The sequence below is a fragment of the Camelus dromedarius genome, chromosome 4, assembly GCF_036321535.1.
Source record: "Camelus dromedarius isolate mCamDro1 chromosome 4, mCamDro1.pat, whole genome shotgun sequence".
Lineage (NCBI taxonomy): Eukaryota > Metazoa > Chordata > Mammalia > Artiodactyla > Camelidae > Camelus > Camelus dromedarius.
In genome coordinates this window covers 71296483-71319422 of record NC_087439.1, presented here as the reverse complement: position 1 = coordinate 71319422, position 22940 = coordinate 71296483, and the positions used below count along the sequence as shown (strand labels likewise).

Here is a 22940-nt window from a genome sequence, read left to right as displayed (position 1 = left end):
TGCTATATATCTTAGCTCCTCCCCTACCTTTTCAGAGCAGTCCCTCAGAGCGATCTGAGAGGCTGTCATCCCGGCTCAAGTCCTCCTGCCAAATAAAACATAACTCTTAACTTTTAGGCTGCACATTTATTTCAGTCGACATACTCATACAAAGGCACAATGTATAGGTATTATATTATCGTTGGTGTTTTGATTATAAAATGTACACGATGTGAAAACAAAAAGGCGGAAAACCCTTTAAAAAATTCAAACAGGAAACAGGCAGAGAGCGGGGTAGGTATGGAGGATGAGGAAAAGCTGGGGAGGGCCTGGGGCTCAGGGGCCTAGGGGACAGATCTCAGCAGTGCCACCCCTCCAGGCTCGGCACTGGATAGGCAGCAGCCACTATTAATCCTAAGGGCTCAGCACTGGCCAGGATGCCGACAATGTTGTTACCTCTGCCCAGGGCTAGACCAGACACCACCCCCTCCTCTGCCTTCTTGTGCAATATTTCCTCACATCTCAACTAGAGACCTGCTTTCACCCAAGAAGAGCTCTTGCCATATGATTTGGGGGGCTGGACCATGGCTTCAGTGCTGAGATTTGGGCCACCGAACAGAGGGACAATTCCTCTCCCCAGACCCCTTTCAAGGGAGAATGGCATTTTCCTTGCCACAGGCAGCCTCAAGCCTCTCTTTAAAGTGACCAGACTTATTAATATTAAATGTAGTGAATATAAATGCTTTCCAATAGTGCACGCACAGCTTCCTGGTTTCTGGTTTGCACGTGGAAATTGGGCACTGGTTCCTTTAAATAAGAAACATTTCCTATTGGAGTGAGTCATCTCTGGTCTCTAGTTCTCAGAATCAAGTTTATTCTCTAGTTACCTCTGTTCAGGAATTTTCTTTCTCTGTTACCAAAGACCAGACTTCGCCCTTCCGCTGGACGGCAATGTTTTCACAAGTTCTCCTTCTTTAAATTGAGATTTTTAAAATCCCTGCTGAATTTGCTAGTAAATTCTCAATGTGGAGAGCAGAAAAACAGGAAGTGAGTCCGCTGAGGTAGGCAGAAGAGCCTGGTGGAGTGATCGAAAGTAAAAGAAAACTTCTTCCTGGAGGCATTTCTAGCCCCACCCCCCTTCCTCCCTGCCGGGTTTCCAGGGATTTTTCTCAGGTTGTGTGAACCAGCCTTAGTGATCAGAACGTGTCAAGTTAGACAGTCTAGGGGACTCGGCATCGGGAACTTGGTGACTGTGATGTTGCCGGGACAGGGTGAAGCAGGTGAGTGCCTGGTGCAGAGGTGGCGTCTGGACACCACGTTTCTGGGTCTCATGAGAGGGGCAGCTCAGGACCTGCCAGTCCTGCCGAGTGGAGTCACCTCGGGGTCTTGCAGGGGCTCAGATCCCCGAGTGGGTTTCTCTCTGAACCACAGTCGCTGGCTTTTCTAATTTTTAGCTCTGAGGAATCTCCAGCTCCTCTGCTGCCTCAGATACAGACACAGTGCCTCCCTCCTGCAGGATTACTTTGGAGATCCACAAGAATTATTTCCCTACTTCCGTTTGGCCCTGGGGCAGAGGGTTGAGTTAATCACCCTGTCTGGTCCAGATTCCCTGTGGCTTGGTCTCCAAGGCCCAGGGCCCCTTCCGCCCTCCCTGTTCTGGATACTTTCTTTGATCTCCCAACTCCCACCCTGCTTCCTACCCGCCTCTCTGGCTGCCAAAGACAACTCTTGAAACCTTTTGAAATGCATGGGTGAATCGATCTGTATCTTTGCAAAATGTATCCTTGTTCCACGTGTGTACGTGACTTTTTAAACTTTGTGACCAGCAGCCAGGAAGTAATTTCTGTTTCCTCAACATTAAACAGGAGTAATACTCCCTCGTGAGGTGGTTGTGAGGATTTGTTGATAATAACAGTCACTTACAGCGGTGACCCGCACTGCTAAGTAGCCGGTAAGTGTTAGCAGTTATTATTACGTATTGGTATAATTTATATTGTGTTTTGCTCATTCTGTTTCTCACTTTTTTTTTTCTCAAGAAAGCACTCTGCACTTTAGGTTTTACGTATTTTGCCGGGTCCCACTTTCTAACCACTACTTATTATTCCATGATGGGCAGTCTCCACAATCCTATGTAAGATCTTGCCCACCAGTCCTCAGCCTCATCCAGCTTGTAAACCTTTGCCAGTCCGATGGGTACAAAGTGGGTAGCTCGTTGCTTTATCTCGCATTTCCCAGTTTACTCAGGAGTCTGAGCCTCATTTGTACGCTTTGGCCATCTGAGCATCCGTGTCAGGGAACCCCACGTTCGTGTCCATTGTCCTTCTATAGGGTTTCTTTTCCTTGTTGATCTGCAGGAAACCTTTGTATGTTCTAGATACTGCTACTCCTGCAGCATGTCCTGGGAACACGGGCATGAAAGATTCGGTCTCCGCCCTATGAAGCTCACAGCCTAGGACAGGAACTAGTCACAAAACAGTGGGGCGAATGCTGGGTGGATGCTCAGGAGGCCTCAAAAAAGAGCCAGAGACCACCTCCTGGGCTAGGATTTAGCCACAAACAGGATTTTCAGACTTCACAGGGCAGAGTCCAGGGAAGCAAAGGGCATGGTAGGACGGCGGCACCGCTACCTAGCCCTCTGCAGATGGAGAGGCACTTTCAGACAGCCCGTTGAGCCTCTCAGCTGTGAGATGGGTCTCTGCCCTCTGAAGGCTTGTATTCTTTGGGGGAAAGAAAAAAGGCAGTTTCAAAGAAGAGAGGTATTAGATTTTTTCCCCTCTACTTTTATCATCAGAAAACATTTCAACCAACTGAGAGCAAAAAGGCAGGACTAATGTGTGTTTTGTTCACTGTTACATTTCCAGGGCCCAGACTATGGTGAGGGCCCCAGGATTTGCCTCTCTGGTAAGTTTGGCTGGGCCTTTTGGTAGGAAGGACTGTGATTTCAGAGTTTTCTAGGCTGCTGAGGGTGGGATCTGGTGGCCTCAGGGCCGTGGAGGTGATCCATGTATCTGAGTGTAGATGGGGGAACCATGAGAGTTTCTGTGGAGGTCAGCAGACCGGCTGAGGGCCATGGCAAAGGTCCCCTAGTTTCTAGGTCTCAAGACCTCTCAGGAGTGTTCCATGAAATTTACTGAATAAAACGTTAAAGCCAACAACGAACCCAGAAAAATCTGTAAATTCCTGAAATATGGAAAGAAAGGGTCCTTTGCTATCATTTAGTTCGACTTTCCCAGGTTGGAATGAGTAAGGAGGCCCCAAAGAGAAAATGACCCGTCCAGAGTCACACAGCCAGGGTCCAGCTCAGGTGGCCTGGGGACCCACCCAGCACCTGTCTCATTTTCCATAGGCTCCCTCAGAAATATGACAGAGGTGCTGCGTAGAGGCCGGCCTACCTCGCCCGGCTTGTGTGACTCAAGAGTTTCGAAAACAGGAAGTAAGCGAGCTGCACTGTTGGTTCTTTATTCGACATTTGTTCTTGTCTTAGCTGTGTCAGGGGAGAAGAGGCCTGTGAAGAAGCCACTGTGAGGGCCCCGGGATTTGCCTCCGGTAAGATTGGATGGGCCTTTGGAGAGGAATGTTTTTGGTTCTAGAGTTTTCTAAGCTGCTGAGGATGTGGTTCTGGTGGCCTCGGGGCCCACGGGGTGATCCCTGCCTTTGAGAGTAGATGGGGGAACCGGGAGAGTTAGCAGTGCCTCTGGGGGCCGGGTGAGGGTCCACAGATTCCAGATTTCCAGACCTCTCCAGCTTCGGTTGATGCATTCTTGGGCGGTTTTCTGAAATACTCCCAAGTCCAGTTATCTGTGCAGAGGCCTCTTCCTTATGCCAGCCAGACTTGTCAGAGAATAGAAACCAAAATTTAAATCTAAACTGACATTGCTGCTTGGTAGAGCTACCCATCTGCCGACATACAGACCCACCAACATAAACACACACACACATAAACAGACACATGCACACAGTCCTAATAACTCAATTATGTATTTTTTTGAGAAATTAAAAGGGTACAGAATATTACAGGGAATAATATAATAGCAAGCATAGACTGATAATCAGAGACCTGCACTTGTGGGGTAAGCATTTCTAGGTTAAGTTACACATTTCTTCAGTTTGGTTGGTTGTAAGTTTTGTTGCCATTTGGAGACGTTTACTAAGCTGTGTGATAGCCCTGGCTGGGGCCCTGCAGTGGACAACGCTTGTGTACAAGGTGGACATCTGGCAGGTTCTGGGGGAACCCCCAATTTGGGGTGGCTGTCCTGGACAGAAGGGAATTGGCCACACTATTGCTTAGGGGTTCAGGCCTGAAAGCGGCTCTCAAGTACTCTTGAGCTTTGAGTGAGATGCAGAGTTTTGCCTTGGAAGATTAATGCAAATTTTGGGTTTATTTTCCTCAGCTTTGAGGTAGTTTACCATATCACCAAAGGACGGAGGATGCTGCTAGAATATTGTTAGAAGGCTTGTTTATGATTAGGTGAGATTTATTTGCAATTAAATTGTGGTATAAAAGGCAGTGGTAATTGAGGACTCTAGAATGAGAGGCTGAGGTCTAAATCCAGGCTTTAGCACGTAGCAGCTTGGTTTGTAAGGTTCTGATTCTCTCTCTGCTTTTGTGGATTTGTTAAGAATTCCTGTTTTTGTGTTTTGGGGGTTTCTTTGGTCTTTCAAAATTTTAAATAATTTAAAATCTTTAAAAACATTTTGATTATGTGTCTTTCTTCATTAAATTCCTTCCCTGGCTTCCAACTGCAATTAGTATAAAGTCTACATCTTTGCACGTTCTGTCATTGAAACCCTCGAATGAGATGATCAAATCTGGGCCTGACACCTCTCTCACTAGCTTATTTCCAAACTGATTTTTGACACCTGTAAGATGAGGATGATCATAGCAATTTTTTCAGAGAATTGTAGTAAAATGAGAGAAGAGAAATATTTTTATGTTTATATGGTTATATATTGTAAATGCTTATATATCATAATATGAAAATTTATTTATATAAAGACATTTGGGGGCATATATTTATTATAAAATATTAAATATACTTATATATTATATGAAGTTTTTTAAAGATACATAATATATATGGACTTATTTTTTAGATATTATATAACTGGAGGCATTTCAATTCCCATCCCCATCTGTTTGCTCCACCTTCTATGCATTATATGTCAAAATATCCAGGTTTCTATGTTCTACAAATGTATATACACACATTATATGTGTGTGTGTGTGTGTGTATATATATGTATATATATATATATGTATATATATATATATGAATATGTGAATAAAATTTGAAAAAAACACCAAATGTGATCCCAAAATTACTTTTAAATGGCAAGTTTCTAAGTGATTTTTCTTTTTCTTTTTAAAGCTTTTGCACTTCCTCTAAGGAACAAGTGTTACTTTTACTCTTTTAGGGTAAGAAAATACAACAGTGAGTAGTCTTTTAAAAATATTACTCTGATAGTTTCTAGCTTCATGCCCGCGAGCTCATGCAGTAAACCCAGGTCCCAAAAAACAGAAAATGCCTCCTGGTCCCTGTATCTGTAGAGCCAGAACCTAGAGGAAGCCCATTGATAAGGGTGTAAAATCTAGTGCAGGTGTAAAATCTAGACATGACTTGCCAGCCACTACGACCAGAGAGATGAGTGCTCTAAACAAACAAAGACTAAACATCATACCATAGTGTGTTCTAGAAAACTTGGGTCAGGAAAAAAGCCTTGTCAGCACTTTCTCTACTAAGTGTCCGTTTTAATATGATGCAAAAATCACTTAGAAAGCATTGTCAAGCTATTGCAAAGATAATGAAATGAGTGAAGTCAACTGGCTACAGAGGACAGGAACCAAGCACTAATCATTGTTATATCCAAATTCATGTCATCCTGGCCTTGGATTTTATTATTTTATGTTATCAAATGCTGTCAGAAAATGCTATTGAATATGTAACAAAAGCCTTAAGAAGGTTTGTTCCTTTTGTCTCAATAACACTACTTTTAGGAAATTATTGTAGCAAAATAATCAGAGGTATACATGGAGATCTGCATGTTAAGATCATGCTAAATGTAAGCAGAGACTGGTTAGATAAATTATTGTCCATTCTTATGATTAGATGCTTTACAGATTTTAAAATCCATGCTATAGAAGAAAAATAAAGACATCAAGATGTACTTATAATATTATCAGTGGAAAAATCCACTTATACCTCAGAAATATGATGTGTTCAAATATGAGGAAAAATATACATACGTAAAATATTTGGTAGGAAAGACAGTAAAATATTATTAAGTATTTATATTTGGGTGATAGAATTATAGGTAATTTTTCTTCTTTGTATCTTTTCTAGGTTTTCTGAAATGAATACAATAAGCATTGTTATCATTAGAAAAAATAATAGCAGAGGGGAAAAATAAGGAGATTCTGCTTTCATTTGATTCTTTGGTTGATTTTATTCTGTAAAATGATATTTTAATAGTAGTTAGAACTGATTAAAAGATTTAAGGATGCTGGACCTAATGGTACTAAACAGGCTGGACCTGGGTTAGATCCTTTCCAGTATCATATACTAGAATAAAAATAGATCTTTAAAAAGGGATTTTAAGTCCGTGTACATTTAGGATAAGTAATACATGCAAACAGTAAAAATTCACACTGTGCAAAGGGTATAGAATGCAAAGCAAGCCTCTTTCCTGTCTATACCTGGGCCTCCCCACCCACAGACCTCTGGTTCCTCTCCTCTGAGTCAACCACTGAAGCAGCTTTCTCTGTGTTTTCCTCAAAGATCTGTGAGTACAAAATTGATGCACTTTATGAGTTCGGTATTTCTCTTTCCAGAATTTCCTTATCTTTTATTTTATGCTTTTATATATATGTCAGTAATCATTGAAAATTTAATTGTACTGTTTGAGTATTTTTTAAAAGTAGATGTATGAATTTTTGGTTGTATTGCAACTTGCCTTTTTCACTGTCATAATAACATATCTTTTTATTGTTGCTGTTGTTAATGGAGGTACTGGGGATTGAACCCTGGACCTCATGCATGCTAAGCATGCACTCTACCACTGACCTATACCCCCCCCCATAGATATCTTGAATATCTACCCATTTTTACTTCAGAAGATGGAGTGCATTTTCTTAACTGCTGCATAATATTCTGTAGTATGACTGTGCCTTATTTTATTTAGCCATTCCTTTCTTGGAGGGTGTTTGGGATGTTTCTGGTTGTTCAGGGTTACTTTATCATGCTGTGGTGAGATTCCATGTGCACAGCCTGTGGAGCACACGTGTGTTCCTATGGAGTGTGACTTAAGGAGTGCACTTGCTAGTTTGTTCCCTTGAATATCCAGCAGTTTTTGTTTGCTGCACTTTGAACATATGCTTTTAGGTGCTGGCCACATATTTAAGATATCTTTCCTAAATAAAAGTATTTTCATGATAATTGATTGCTTTTGCAGTGAAAGAGCTAGCTTCTGCAGCCTTTGTGAATCCAGTGCAAAGTGTATCTTTCCAAGGCACTGTCCCTCCAGTTTCCTGAATCAAGAAAACTTGTCTAAACAATAATGTAAGCTCTAGATTAAAAGGGAGAGAAAAAAAGTTTTGCCCATAATTCCAATTCTAAGAAGGAAATAATTAGAGATGTGCATAGGATATATGAAAAAAACTTCTCAGTGCAATGTTATTTTTAACAGTAAGGAAACAGAAAATTGCTTAAAATAAATTTTAATATCTCCACATGTTAGACATCAAGAAACATTACAAATATGCCAAAAGAGAGTATTTAATGGTAGGGTAAATATTCATTTTAAATATTAAGTGCATAAAAAAAACAGGTGTATACACCTGGATGTGCAGCCTGATTCTAATTTTTATATAAATATATCTCTGTGTGTGTGTGCGTGATCACACAGTTATCTGTGTGATCATGTGTAACTGTGATCATGTGTAATTTTTGTATTTTCAATTTCCACCCAAAAAACACTGCTTTCTAATCAAGATTGGGGGAAAAGGTGTTTTTTTGTTTTTTGTTTTTTTTTTTTAAGAAAAACTTCAAAGTCTTTGGGACCACTTTTTAAAAACATTTAAAAATATACCTTAATGTTCATGTCAACAAGTTTCTGTTCAAATATCAAATGTAGAAAATGTGTGGGTCCTGGTTCACTTTTATCACCACCTCGTGATAGGATTTGTGGTTTCATCCCAGTATGTCAGCAAATGCAGGGAGCTTAAAGACTTTAAAGATTCAGGAGCGTTGTTTCAGGAAGAAAAGAGGTCTAAGCAGATTAAGGTTCTTTGAGGTTAAGGAAGGTGCCCAAGGGCACAGAGTCTGTGGGAGCAAGGAAGAGTTCTTCAAGGAAGAGTTCGTCAACTTTGAAGAGGCTGAAAAGCCACTGCTTCCAGCTGAATTCTCCAGTGAGGAAGTGGGAAAATGCCGAGGGTGAGAGGAGTGCTCAGGTGACATGCCTGGTCGGTGTCTGGCCCCACAGGCAAGCTCCCTCCTTCTTTCAGGTGGACACTCCTTTGTTGGTTAGTTGCTGGCCGTTACTCTACATGCATCATAGGTGTTATGTACTCACAGCAGTTCAGGAGACGGTGTTCTTCTGATCCCACTTTACAGAGGAGGAATCTCACCTCGGAGGATGTGAGCTGCCCAGGCCTGGGCCGCTGCCCCCACTGGGTTCTGATCTAAGTTCTGTCTGACCCACAGCCCCAAACTCTGAACCACTGCACTGCCCGCCTCCCTGACAGTCAGCTGCTGGTGAGCTTCCTGGCTTTGATGGCGACCCTGTGGCCTACCTCCTGGAGCCAGGTCCCAGTCTTGTTCCTGTGACATATCCAACATAAACCCTGCTCCAAGGGCTCCTTGCACCACAAACACGGGCCTGTCAGAGTAAGGAAGGTGAGGGGGCAGTTGGCCAGTGCGATGCAAGGGGCTCAAGAGGGAGAAACCAGGATCCTGGGCTGCTTGCATGAATGTCGTCTGGGGTCTCCTAAAGCACTGTCCTCTCCTGTTTTCACCTGCTCAGACATGTAAGTCTGCGACAGCACCCCATAATCTGACTTAGAGACTGAGTTGAAAGACTGATGGAGTTTTCTTGGTTCCGTTTCCAGTCTTGGGTTATTGACCAGCCGTGGATGCTGGTCCAAAGGCACGTGGGGGACAGCACTGTACGGTGTCCTCCCGCCACCATTGTTTCCACCAGTCCCCACCACTTCTCCCACCTCCCACCCTTCCAATCTGTCCTCCACATTTTAAATGTTAATCCCATATTGGATGATGTCATTCTCATATCTACAATCTTTTCTTAGTTCCCTGATACCTCCGGGACAAAGCCTGACTCCCTTGCCCCTGGTATGAGGCCTTTTATAATGGTTCCTGGCCACAGCTTCATCCCTACGCCCTACCCCTGCCCTTCCCAGATCCTTTCCTCCATCTTTTGCATAAATTATTTCATGCATTAATTGTCTTTTTCCACCTCTTCCCCCAAGGTGCCTCCCCTCCAGGAAGCCCTTCTCCCAGGCTGAGTTAAGGGTCTGTCCTCTATGTTTCTACCACACCCTTGTCCCAACTCTCTGACCACTCCCTAGTTTGTAAAAAAGTCTACCTTCCAAAATAGTAAGCTACTTGAGAGTGGGAACTTGTCCTGTTTGTTCATTTTTTTTCTTTCCTGTATCCAAAGCATAATGTCTGACATATATAATAGATGTAAGATAATTTGATGAAGGAACAAGCCAGTAGTGGTATTTTTCCTCCTCATCTGAACGTACCATTGCATTTTGACCTAGGTTACGACTACGTTCTCCTAACACTTGAGCAGCATGAACTTCAACAGATGTCTCTATAATATTGGGGAACAGCTGGACAGTGATGACCTGGCTGCCCTCAAGTTCCTGAGCCTGGACTACATCCCACATAGGAAGCAGGAGCCCATCAAGGATGCCTTGATGTTATTCCAGAGGCTCCAAGAAAAAAGAATGTTGGAGGAAAACAACCTGTCCTTCCTGAAGGAGCTGTTTTTCCGAATGAATAGACTGGATCTGCTGACCACCTACCTGAACACGAGTGAAGAGGAGATGGAGAGGGAGCTTCAGATACCAGGCAGGGCCCAGATCTCTGCCTACAGGTGGGGAGAGCCTCCACAGTGGGGACCTGGGAGGTGTGGGTTGAACGGACACAGCTCTATGGGCAGGGCTGATGCTGTTTGCAGGTTGTCTGTGTGGTGTGACTTTGGAGGCTCTGGGAAGTTGTCCCACCAGGGCCAGATTAAGAAATTTAGTGACATTAAGAATAATACAGAAAAAGATGCTAAAAACATAAAGTAAAAATTTCTTTCCAAAGTGAGACATTACCTCTAGGTATGCGTAAGTTAAAATAGATATTTAAAAAATGTTCTAACTCTCTCTCCATTACATGTCTGTTGCTTACTTTGCCTGTAATTGAATGAAGCATCTCTGCTTCGCACCTGAGACCCCCTCCCACCTGCTTGTGGATGACTATGAAATTCTCAGTGGGGTTTTAGGCTTTTATTCCACACTTAAAGGCTTGTGTTACCAAGTTCTCCAGTGAGGTGTATGCTGCCCGTTGTACTGGACTAGCCAGGCTGGACCCCACAATGGCCGTTTGGTCCCTGTGATCCCGGCTGCCGCCAGGAGAACGGTGGTGGCTTGGGCCATCTGTCCCGCCCAAGGTCTTGCGGCTCAGCCCCTCCTCACCTGTAGGAGGGTTGGGAGCTCAGGGACTCGATAGTCTCTGTGGAGTCCAGCCTGAACAGGATGTTCGGTCACATCTTCCTGGTTCTGTGACAAGACTTTGAAAGTAGAAAAACATCGCCAACTTCTCTCTTTCAACATCGCGTTACCCCACCCTCCTTAAAGTTATTTTCAGCATTCTTTTCAAAGAACTTCCACTCAAGCCTTAGCTGTGGCCCATTTCACTGTCCTGCTTGCTTGTCAGTAACCATGGCGTGTGTGGCACTGACTGCTCACAGCCAGAGCTCAAAGCCGCTATCCTCTGCTGCCTGGCCTCTGAATGCCCCGTCCTCCTAGTCTCAGAGATGTGCGATTCGGGCACTCAGAGGTTTCTCTACTTAAGTCTGACCATTTTGATTTTAAATGTCAAAAGGGATATTCCAAGTGCACTAGTTTTCTAGGGCTGCCTAGAACAAACGTAACCAAGTGTCACAAACTGAGTGGCTTAACACAAGAGAGAAATTAATTTTCTTATTGTTCCGGGGGCTGGATGCCTGAAATCAAGGTGTCATTGGGGTTAGTTTCCTCTTGGAGGCGCTGAGGGAGGATCTGTTTCCTGCTCCTCTCGTGGCTGCAGGTGGCTGCAGAGTCCCTGGCCTCCCTTAGAGGGACATCACTCCAGTCTCTGCCTGGGCCTTCACCTTGCCTTCTCCCCTGTGTGTCTGTGTCTCAATGTCCCCCTTCTTTTAAAGACACCACTCATTGGCTTAGGGCCACCCTGATCTAGTATGACCTCATCTTAACAAGATTAGGTCTGCAAAGACCCTTTTTCCATATAAAGCACATTTACATGTTCCAAGTGGACACGAATTTGGAAGGAGAGTAGGGAAGGACACTATTTAATACTGGGTAACTTGGATTCAATTGAATTGTGAAGTCCTTGTAATGAATTTTTTTCATTAAGGCCTCAATTAGTCATAAAAAACAACAGCTCCGTAATTAGGAGAACGGGAAGGCCTCATCTTGTGCCCACTGTCTTGGTCTTCTGAAGGTTGCACGCTTTCTGTAATGTGCGCAAGGCCGAGGCAAACTGCCAGTGCAGACAGTGATGTGGGCCTCTCAGTCGGAGGGGAAAGAGTCTCTAACAGGGGCAGGATCTGTCTGTTCAAATCTTCAACATGCTAGCTTGGGAATAAAAGGGTCCATGCAAGTACGATCTACTGATTGTTCATCATTGTTGAATATTAACCAGGAAATTGAAAATACGCTAGTGTGACTACTTTCCATTTATAAGAAAACACTAGATGTTTACATTTTCAAAAGATCATTGCTACCTATAAAATTAGAGTCTTTTTTTAAACATTTTTTATTGATTTATAATCATTTTACAATGTTGTATCAAATTCCAGTGTTCAGCACAATTTTTCAGTCATACATGGACATATACACACTCATTGTCACATTTTTTTCTCTGTGAGCTACCATAACATTTTGTGTATATTTCCCTGTCCTGTACAGTATAATCTTGTTTATCTATTCTACAATTTTGAAATCCCAGTCTATCCCTTCCCACCCTCCGCCCCCTGGCAACCACAAGTCTGTATTCTCTGTCTATGAGTCTATTTCTGTCCTGTATTTATGCTTTATTTTTGTTTGTTTGTTTGTTTTTGTTTTTGTATCCAGATTTATTTCTAGAAAATGATGGTGCAAGAAAGCCGGTAGGTTTCGGTAATGAGGAATGTAGAAGGGCAAAATGCCTTGTGACAAGTTAAAAGGGGAAGTAGCTTAGGATTGGACCCAATCTTGGCGAAACTGAGAAAGCTTTAGAAAAATACTTCTAGGGTAGAGATTCCATGAGAAGAAGGAGGAAGCAGATTGTAATACTGGATAATTTCTTGTTTTGCACTACAGTTGACCATTGAACAACATAGGATTTAGGGATGTGGACCCTCCGCACAGTCAAAAGCCCATATATAACTTGTAGTCAACCCTCCATGTCTGAGGCTCCACATCTGCAGATTCAACCAACTGCAGACCTTTTAGGACTGTATTACATATTTATTGAAAAAAATCCAGAAGTGAACCTGCTCACTCCAAACCCACGTGGTTCAAAGGTCAACCGTATTTTTATTTTCAGAATTTTAATTTTCTAATTTAATTTTGAAGTTAATATGTTTTTGTATTAGTTATTTTCCTTTACACTATAATAGTAAAAGTTTTTCCAACTTATAAAACATCTCTTTGTTCATTCAACAAGCATATCCCAGGAGCCTTTCATATTTGGGGAAATAACGCCTGTCATGTTTGAACACTTAGTATGTTGCCAAAAGTTGGTTTAAGTCCTTCCGATAAACTTATTCATGTAACCCTCACCACCTCCCAGTGGGGTAGATGTAGCATAATCTACAGTCTACAGATGAGGGGAAGAGTTGTGCACCACTTCTAAAGCCACACAGCTCGTGAGTGGTGGATCCAAGGTTCCAACACCAGGAGTCTGGGTCCCCTGCACCTAAAACACTGTATCTTATGACTCTCTGGGCTTACAGAAACCAAAAGAGCACTACCCTTGCTCTCAGGGAACTCGGACAGCTTCATAATCAGACAATTATAGTATGTGTGTGTGTTACCGTTCTGGTGATCTACAGGCACAGCAGGGTGAATGCAGCTTTGAGGACAGTCTGGCAGTGCATGAGTGGTTAGTGGATGAGTGGTTTTCTGCAGATGGACAAGGGAATGAAGGTGTAGGGGGCACAACATAAAAGGGTGAAAGGCAGGGCAGCTGGGTGTGTTCAGGGAGGAGATGAGGGGACAGTGGTGAGGTGTAGCCAGAGATGAGGAGGCAGGCTGGGCTTAATTCACAAAACTCTTTATCCCAGAAGGAGGTGTTTGGCCAACTTACTGAAGGTAGTGGCTTAAGAACGTTGACTGGTTTTAATTAAGAAAGTGATGATCTGATTTGCATTTTGAAAAGCGTAATATTCAAAATCAAAGTTTTTTTCTAGCAACAAGATCTTTTTTTTTAAAAAAAAACTGTAGTTGATTTACAATGTTTCAGTTGAACATACAGCAAAGTGATTCAGTTAGGTATATATATGTGTGTGTATATATATATATGTATATATGTATTCTTTTTCAGATTCTTTTTCATTATAGCTTATTACAAGATATTGAATACAGTTCCCTGAGCTATGCAGTAGGTCCTTGATGTTTATTTTATATATAGTAGGGTATATCTGTTAATCCCAGATTCCTAATTTATCCCTCCCACACCCTTTTCCCTTTGGTAACCGTAAGTTTGTTTTCTATGTCTGTGAGTCTATTTCTGTTTTGTAAATAAGTTCATTTGTATTGATTTTTTTAGATTCCACATATAAGCGATATCACGTGATACTTGTCTTTCTCTAACTTACTTCACTTAGCGTGATCATCGCTAGGTCCATGCAACAAGATCTTGACTTTATAGTGAAGGACAAAGGAAAAACATAATTCATTTAACTGAAACTCAAAGTTGGGGGACTTTAAATTCTGTAAAGAGTGGGATAGTTGGGTGTGAATCAATAGTTGTCAGTGTCACTACACCAGCCTCTTTCTAAGAACTCAACTCGTGGTAATAAATCGTACCATTACTTGGCTTTATTTTAAAGAGAGGCCATTAGAATCAAGTCCACTGAGACTACAAACATCAAATGGGAAATTAAGAAAGTATTTCTAAAGTGTTTCTTTTCCCGCTACAGGGTCATGCTTTTTCAGATTTCAGAAGATGTAAACAAACTGGAATTGAAGGACTTTAAGTTTTTTCTCAGCAAGGAGATCGCCAAATGTAAACTGGATGATGACATGGTAAGACCTGATGTCTGACAGAGAGTTAGTCCCGAGGACCAAGTGGGGACCCTGCAGAGCTAGAAGAGACAGTAGTGGGCCTGAGACCGCTTCCCCGCTGCCGCAGTCTGTGAAAGCACCCTGGAACTCGTGTGTGTGTGTGTGTGTGTGTGTGTGGTGTGATGGAATGTTGTGTGAATGTGTGCTTGTCTGTACGTATGTGTTGAGGGCAACACTCAGTCTGGAGGTGGATCAGGTACCAGAGGCAACGTTGGATGCGAGGCAGTTTCCAGGGCTCCCACGACGGGGACCAGGCTGCTGCGCTTTAGCGACGCACTCAGGCTGTCTCTCATAAAAGTGTGCACAGGTGGCCTTGGCATAGTGTCTAGACCTGGGGACTGGGTGACGTCTGCTGTGGCTTCTTCTCTGTCTCCTCATGTCTGTCTTCCTGAATGAGAGTGCCTCCCTAGTGGTCCATTGATTGGCTTTGTAAGACCAAGATGTTCTCTCAGGGGAGTCAACTTGGGAAGCTAGGGTGGGCACTTGGTTTGGAGAAAGTGGAAGCAAAAAATAAAATAAATAAATCCAAAAGCCGATATGGCTCCATCCAGTCTTCCAACTTTACTTCTCCTCCCTCTAGACCTTGCTTGATATTTTCATAGAGATGGAGAAGAGGGTCATCCTAGGGGAAAGAAACTTGGACACCCTGAAAAGAATCTGTGAGCAAATCAACAAGAGCTTGCTGAAGAAGATCAACGATTATGAAGAAGTAAGCAGAGGTAAAAATAACCTGAGAGCTGCGAATCAGCAAAATGTAATCTTAAAGAGGCAGACCCCTCTATGTCACAGCTGTTTCTAATCAAGTATGTGCATGTTTCTTTTTTAACTCAGAACCAAGGATGAGCCTTGAAAGCAGTCCAGGGGAAATCTCAAATGGTAATACTTGGAGATTTGTTTTCAATGTTTATTTCATTAATTTCCTCCCTGGTATCTTCATCGCCTCCTCTCCATAACCTTCTATCTCGTCTGTATCTTTTTTTTTTAATTATTATTCTAATCTTTTTTTGCATTTTTAATTGAAGTATAGTCAGTTTACAATGTTGTGTCAATTTCTGGTGTACAGCATAGTGTTTGTCATACACATACATACATATATTCTTTTTCATATTCTTTTTCATTATAGGTTACTATAAGATAGTGAATGTAGTTCCTTATGCTAAATAATAGGACTTTGTTGTTTGTCTATTTTGTATATAGTAGTTAGTATCTGCAAATCTCAAACTCCCAATTTATCCCTTCCCACCTCCTCTACCCTTTGGTAACCTTAAGTTTGTTCTCTATGTCAGTGAGTCTGTTTCTGTTTTGTAAATAGTTCATTTGTGTCATTTTCTTTAGATTCCACATATAAGTGATATCATATGGTATTTTTCTTTCTCTTTCTGGCTTGCTTCACTTAGAATGACAATCTCCAGGTCCATCCATGTTACTGCAAATGGCATTATTTTATTCCTTTTTGTGACTGAGTCATATTCCATTGTATATTATACCACATCTTTATACAGTTGTCTGTCAATGGACATTTAGGTTGTTTTCATGTCTTGGCTATTTTAAATAGTCCTGCTGTGAACATTGGGGTGCATGTGTCTTTTCAAATTAGAGTTTTCTCTAGATATATTCCCAGCAGCATAATTCCCCTAGCTCCATTCTTCTTTCTCAAGATTGTTTTGGCTATTCAGGGTCTTTTGTGTTTCCATACAAATTAAAAAATTTTTTGCTCCAGTTCTGTGAAAAATGTCATTGGTAACTTGATAGGGATTGCATTGAATCTGCGTATTGCCTTGGGCAGTATGGCCATGTTAACAGTATTGATTCTTCTAATCCAAGAACACAGTATGTCTTTCCATCTGTTTGTGTCGTCTTCAATTTCTTTCATCAGTGTCATAGTTTTTGAAATACAGGTCCTTTGCCTCCTTAGGTAGGTTTATTCCTAGGTATTTGATTCTTTTTGATGTGTTGGTAACTGAGATTGTTTCCTTAATTTCTTTTTCTGCTATTTCATTGTTAGTGTACAGAAATGCAGCTGATTTCTGTATATTAAATTTGTACCCTGCAACTTTACTGAATTCGTTGATGAGCTCTAGTGATTTTCTGGTAGCATCTTTAGGATTTTCTATGTATAGTATCATGCCATCTGCAAAGTGAGTTTTACATCTTCTTTTCCAATTTGGATTCCTTTTATTTCTTTTTCTTCTCTGATTGTTGTGGCTAGGTCTTCCAAAACTGTGTTGAACAAAAGTGGCGAGAGTGGGCATCCTTGTCTTGTTCCTGACCTTAGTAACTCATCTGCATCTTAATGGACCTGCTCTCCTAATATCAGAGGCTACTTGTTGTCACCTTCTCTACACACTGGAAGATTTAAAAGGAGTTATCAATCATAGACCCTGCAGCCCCAGGAAGGCAAGTTTGAAATAGGGGGAGAGTTGTTAGTCAGTGATAAGATTTTAGCTTATTCTGTGGACTGCAAGGATACTACATTCAAGGTAGCCTGTGAATTTTCATTTTAAAAGGGACCTATGTTGTCCTGGGTGCTACATTTCCCTACTAAAGTAACTTCCCTGCCATGTGTCGTTCCAGATTTGTCTCAACTGCTCGAAGGGGAGGGGTCCCTTGGAGATCTGGCCTTGTCGGACTCTCGGGGAGACCAGGACAGTGAGCCAGAGGTACCTGGAAATTCCCATCCCTTTTCCCTTTTGAACTGCAGATTCTAGTTATTGTATTCCTGAGCCTTTTTAGCTTCCAGGTAAACAAATAAAAGACAGAAACTTATTGAAAATGTTGAGAATTGTAGGAAAAATTCACAAAAGTTCACTTTTGAACTTAAAAAAGGTGATCTCTTTGGTTTCCTACGTGCTGAATTTCTATTTTAAAGCCAAAGACAAAGGCGTTGGAACAGTCAGAGGGCAGAGGGGTGGGGAGCCTCCAATCTGATCCTTTCAGCAGCTATGTCAGCCTAAATTGGAGAAGGTTTTTGGGGAAGAGTTGAGCAGGTTGGAAGATGCAAAGTCTTTTCTTTTAGTTTGGCATTTCAAAATTGTTTCTCTTTTGTGATTCGATATCAGCCGCAAATGTTCACTATGTAGCCATCTCTATGTTCTTGGCCCAATGAGCTGGCCCAAAAATTGCCTTTCTAGACGGAATCACTTCTGTTTCTGTCACCTTCAACCATTCACCAAACACATTTTGACTCAGCACCCCATTCACCTCTCTCCGTGGCAGGAAGCAGAGGAAACCACCCTGTATGCTAAATGTCCCATGGGAGACTTGAAATTGAGCTTGAGAGAGACCATTTACTAGTGGACTCCTGAGAAATTACCAGACTTCTCTCAGTCTGAACATCAAGGATTAACCAAAGTCATGTGGCACTTTATAAACTGTAAAGCACTCTGCAAGTGTTGTCCCCGCCCATCAGCTAATGATAACTGAGTGTAGGAGAGATTTGGTAACTTGTCCAAAGTCTTAAGTTATTAAGTAGTAGAGCCAGGAATTTGGCCCCTGAGTCTGGGGCCCTTTTCTCCACCTCAAAGAACTACATGGATTTCCCAATAAATGTGAAGTATCTCAGCACTGAAACTGCCCTGGGAAAATCGAGAGGGCACAGGGTCACCTCTGATTGATACTGTCTAGTGCTAGAGTCTGGATACTGTAACGTGTAGCACAGCCAAGACCTGCCTGACCAGCGCATCTCTCCTTCTAGTCACTGTGGTCCTGAGAGCCAAATTAAGCCATCAGCTTTAAAAATCCTGGGACCACACTATATTGTGTGATAGGCAGGCCCTCAGCTGTTAGCCCAGAAGTATGGATGAGTTGAGCAGAGAGTCAAGGGAATCGTAAGGTCACAAGGGGCAGCCCAAAGATAGCACTAGGACAGTCACTCGTCCAGCAACTCCTGACTGAGCTCTCACAAATTAATAATAAACCTACTCTCTGTCACAGTTGTTCTCTGTCTTGAGCAGAAACGAGAACAAATAATGGCAATACAGTGTGATGACAACACTATTAATGTAAGTGCAAATGTTCAGGTGGCCCACGTATTGGGACACTGACTTTCCACACTACCTATGGGGCAGAAGTCCAGGGATCCTTGCAAGGGGAATGAGTAGAAACTAATTCCTTAGGTGAGCAATGCCAAGTTGGGGTGGCACCGTGGAAAGTGCACACACGTCCCAGTTTGGCTTAAGAGACACCTTACCTCAAACTAGGAGGCTCTTTGTTCACAGCTCAAGTGTTTGACCCAGAGTCAGCTCCTGGGTTGGATTTTTATTTTCCAGACATGGAGCGAAGTTTACCGAATGGAAAGCAAACCTCGGGGATACTGTTTGATCTTTAACAATTATGATTTTAGTGTAGCACGGAAGGATGTGCCCAAACTTCACAGCATTAAGAACAGGAATGGAACAGACTTGGATGCAGGTATAGTAGACCCCCAAAGAATACAGGTTTTGTTCTCTCTTTCGTGTCAGGCTTTTGATTTTCTTTTATTTACTAGTAAAACATTTTTGTTAAAATGGCATCGATTGTATTTCTGATCAAGGGTGCACAGTATGTAGGACGAATGGGTTTAGAGATCTAATGTGCAGCACGATGACCATAGTTAATGACACTGTGTTGAACACTGGCAGTGTGCTAAGAGAGTGCGTTTCAGGTGGTCTCATCTCACACATACACACAAAGTAACTATCTGAGGAGATATGTTATTAGCTTGACTGTAGTAATTATTTCACTATTCATATCATCATGACGTACACCATAAATATATGCTATTTTTATTCAAAAGAATCAGACAGGAAGCCTGAAAATGTTGAAAAACCTTGACTAGCTCTATTAGAGCATTTGGAGAAAAAAATAATGTCAAGTATATAGAAAGCAAAGCAATGAAAAAGTAATGCTAATTCCAGGAAAGACAGAAAGTTTAATAAGAAAAGAAGCATAATTAAAGAATATTATGTTATATAGTACTAGTAATACAAATGTTTCTATTGTTTCAATTAAACGTTGTAAATAATTGTGTAGGAGCACCAAATGCTCGTCACCCACAAGAGGAACTCAATACAAAATCTAAAATTTGAATTTAGATTCGAACTCTTATCTGCTCCATGTTCTCCCTAGTTCTGGGCTGTGGTCTGGGAATTATTGTGGTGTCATATGACTTTTCTTGTTTTACTTTTCAGAGGCTTTGAGCAAGACCTTTAGCGATCTTCATTTTAAGGTCGTAGAGTTCAAGGACTCCACAGCAAAGGATATCTTTGAGAATCTGCAGCAATACCAAGGCTTGGACCACACTGACAAGGACTGCTTCATCTGCTGCATCCTCTCCCATGGAGACAAGGGCATCGTCTACGGCTCCGACGGGCAGGAAGCCTCCATCTACGAGCTGACCTCTTACTTCACTGGTTCCAAGTGCCCGTCCCTTCTTGGCAAGCCCAAAATCTTTTTTATTCAGGCTTGTCAAGGGGATAAATACCAGAAAGGTATAGCTATTGAGACTGACTCAGAACAGAAGGAAGCCTATTTAGAAATGGATTCATCACTTCAGAAGAGATATATCCCAGATGAGGCAGACTTTCTGCTGGGGATGGCTACTGTGAACAACTGTGTTTCCTACCGAAGCACCGTGGAGGGGACTTGGTATATCCAGTCACTCTGCCAGAGCCTGAGAGAAAGATGTCCAAGGTAATTTTTGCTTACTCAACCCTTCATCCATCTCTAAATGTCTAGCTGTGGATCACAAAGCTGTAATTCTCAGGTCAGCTGCAGAGTGGGAGAGAGGGCAAATGTTAAGATCTTTAGTTCACAGATAGAAAAGACTGAGATACCTTGGAGTTTCTTTTATTTAGCCCCTCAAAGGACAATCAGGGTATCACAGAGCTGGAAGGACGGTAAAGTCATATAGTCCAGCTCTGTCTTTAGGCAGAAGCATGACTAAACCAACTCAACTAGTTTTGGAGGTCATCCAAGAAGGCAGTAACCCATTTCAATGTTTAACATCCTCCAACCCTGTCAAATGTTCTGTAATAGCTAACCAACCTCAAACCCTCTTGTGGGAGATAAGTGCCAAAGAAGAGAAGCCTTTTATACGCCCCCTTATTTGGCCTGAGTTGAAGTCACACAACATGTGGGAAAATATCCTTTCCTCATTTACTATATCTTATGCTTCCTTTAGTTAAACAATGATTTTGTTTGGTACAGTTCACCAAAACACACACACAACCAGCAGATAAATAGCAAGGAGTCTTCTTCAGTTTCCTTCTAGTTCTGTATCTCACTATGTTTTAAGTGCTTGGAGAGGAAGGATTTCCCATGGCAGATAAAGCACAACATCAAGACTGCGTTTTCATTTTGTAACTTAGACCATGAATCCTGCAAGGTTCCCGGTGGAGCTAGCTGCAGAGATGGACCAATAGGTTGTCCAACTCAACTGATAGGAGAGGCTGGTGAGAAAGGGGCGGGGCAGCTGCGGGAGACATTCGATTTCCACTTGCCTGAAGTTTGATGGCGTCATAGATGAACCCATAGAAGCAATGCCAATCTGAGGCAGAGGACGTCAGGAGGCATTGAGGCGATTAGCGGGAAGTGACACAGAACATGGAGTGAAGGGAGGTGAAGACAGGTCATGAGGGAAAGAAACCAAATCTGATGTTGACACGGATGTTTCTGATAGTCAGTAGAGAGCCTGAGTAAACCAAAGGCAAAGTGATTAAGCTCTGAGACAACTTATTTACCCAGAAAGCTGTGGTCGGTCTTGGATTAGCAACTTATTATTATTTCAAATGCCTGATGTTTTGAGGGAAATAACTGTCACTGATCACAGCAGATGAAAGGGTTTACCAGTTGATTTTCCACCCACAGATGGTCACAAGGTTATGTTATGTTTTTCAGAGGTGAAGATATTCTCACCATCCTCACCAAGGTGAACTTTGAAGTAAGCAATAAAGATGACAAGAAAAATATGGGCAAACAGATGCCACAACCTACTTTCACACTGAGGAAAAAACTCTTCTTTCCTCTTAATTGATGCTGCTGTTTAGTTGCATAACACTACGCTTAATCTGTTGTTAAAATGCTGCTAATTTACTCTTTTTTTTTTTTTTTTTTTGGATAGCAGGAAGGGGAGAGAATGGGAGTCAGGACAATCTAATATTTATACAAATTCAAGCCTAAATCTCTAGCTTTGCAAGAACTAGACATTTATAGCCATAACATAACTTTAGTTGCACTTTTAATTCGATGAAAATGTTTAAAAATAAATGATTCGACCAACAAGGGGCTAACATATATAGATATATGCTACTATATATAAAGTAGATAATTAACAGTTTTTTACTGTACATGACAAGGAACTATATTCAATATCCTGTAGTAACCTATAATGAAAAAAATATGAAAAGGAATATATATACATATATATACATATATATATATATATGACTGAAACATTATGCTGTCCATCAGAATTTGATACAACATTGTAAATTTACCATACTTCAATTAAAACAAAAGTTTAAAAATAAATTTATAGTAGACTTGTTATGCAAGGGGAATTTCAGTGACTCCCTTTCAAAGATCACTGAGGGAGATTTTGGTGTCCTGACCTGGCTGAAAAAACCCTGGTGTGTTGCGGTTTAAGGCACAATGCTCCCACATCCAGCCTGATCGATGCTGGTGAGGGTGACAAGCAGTCACGTGAGCCTCCTCTCTTGAGCCATGAGAAGGCTCTGCTTTTCAGGGATGAAGGCTGCCTTTTCTCTTCTTGCTCTTACAATAAGTGCATCATGATTTGCTTTTTTGCTAACAGTGCTGCACTCCTTTTATGCATTTTCATTTGCTTTCTTGAACTTTTCAAGTAAATTGAAATCTTTAGTAGTTATGCTACTTTTGACAGCTAAGTTTTTAAAGAGTATAGAATAAACTGTAATTATCTGACTCTTCCTTGGAGATTGTTTTTGTTTGTTTTGTTTTTGTTTTTTGCTGATGGAATCTTACAGGTAGAAGGCATCGGGATCACAGATGGGTTCTCCTTGAGCCTCCTGACGTTGGCTCACACGGTTGTACTTCTTAAATATTTCTTGTCCATATTTAAAAATTGGGAGATGTCACATAAAAACCAAAATGCTTTAAAAAAAAAATCAGAATATCTGACCACATTTAGGCCATGTTCCTGTTTGGCAACAATGGAATGAGTTCACCCAAACCCCATAACCCTTACCCCACCTTGCAGGCCCCCACCCCATCCTGCCCAATCCCCTCCACTGAAGCTGCTACTAATGACCATTTATCACTGTGCTTGTGTGATTGTGTTTTCTTATGTCCAGCCTACCTCACTTGTTTATGTTGTCTGCCTTGTGGGCATTCGATTTCTGGTGAAGGTAGCAGGAAGTATCAGAAATTCTTCCCAAATCATAGG

At 41.8% G+C, this 22940-nt stretch overlaps 1 protein-coding gene across 8 annotated transcripts; it reads left to right on the top strand.

Annotated features, from left to right (window-relative positions):
- Positions 1 to 870: 870 nt before the first annotated feature.
- Positions 871 to 22464, top strand: CASP8 (caspase 8). 8 transcript variants are annotated; one of them, XM_010991976.3, is made up of 13 exons: positions 888 to 1259; positions 1845 to 1930; positions 2841 to 2880; positions 3464 to 3525; positions 8679 to 8870; positions 9758 to 10095; positions 14395 to 14500; positions 15120 to 15258; positions 15371 to 15415; positions 17114 to 17199; positions 18808 to 18949; positions 19708 to 20209; positions 21416 to 22464. In XM_010991976.3, the coding sequence occupies exons 6-13, from the start codon at positions 9791 to 9793 to the stop codon at positions 21549 to 21551; spliced, it is 1461 nt and encodes a 486-aa protein (XP_010990278.1). In that variant the 5' UTR covers positions 888 to 1259; positions 1845 to 1930; positions 2841 to 2880; positions 3464 to 3525; positions 8679 to 8870; positions 9758 to 9790; the 3' UTR covers positions 21552 to 22464. The 8 variants fall into 8 exon arrangements, with proteins under 8 accessions (XP_064341173.1, XP_064341174.1, XP_064341172.1 ...); XM_010991975.3 differs by lacking the exon at positions 8679 to 8870 and having other exon boundaries at positions 889 to 1259; XM_064485102.1 differs by lacking the exons at positions 8679 to 8870; positions 21416 to 22464 and having other exon boundaries at positions 882 to 1259; positions 18882 to 18949; positions 19708 to 19845.
- The last annotated feature ends 476 nt before the right edge of the window (positions 22465 to 22940 follow it).

Coding starts and splice junctions, on each gene's coding strand:
- CASP8 (XM_010991979.3), top strand. CDS start 9,791: ATGAACTTCAACAGATGTCTCTATAATATTGGGGAACAGCTGGACAGT. Junction 14,501..15,119: donor GTAAACTGGATGATGACATG/GTAAGACCTGAT, acceptor TCCTCCCTCTAG/ACCTTGCTTGATATTTTCAT. Junction 15,259..15,370: donor TTATGAAGAAGTAAGCAGAG/GTAAAAATAACC, acceptor TTTTTAACTCAG/AACCAAGGATGAGCCTTGAA.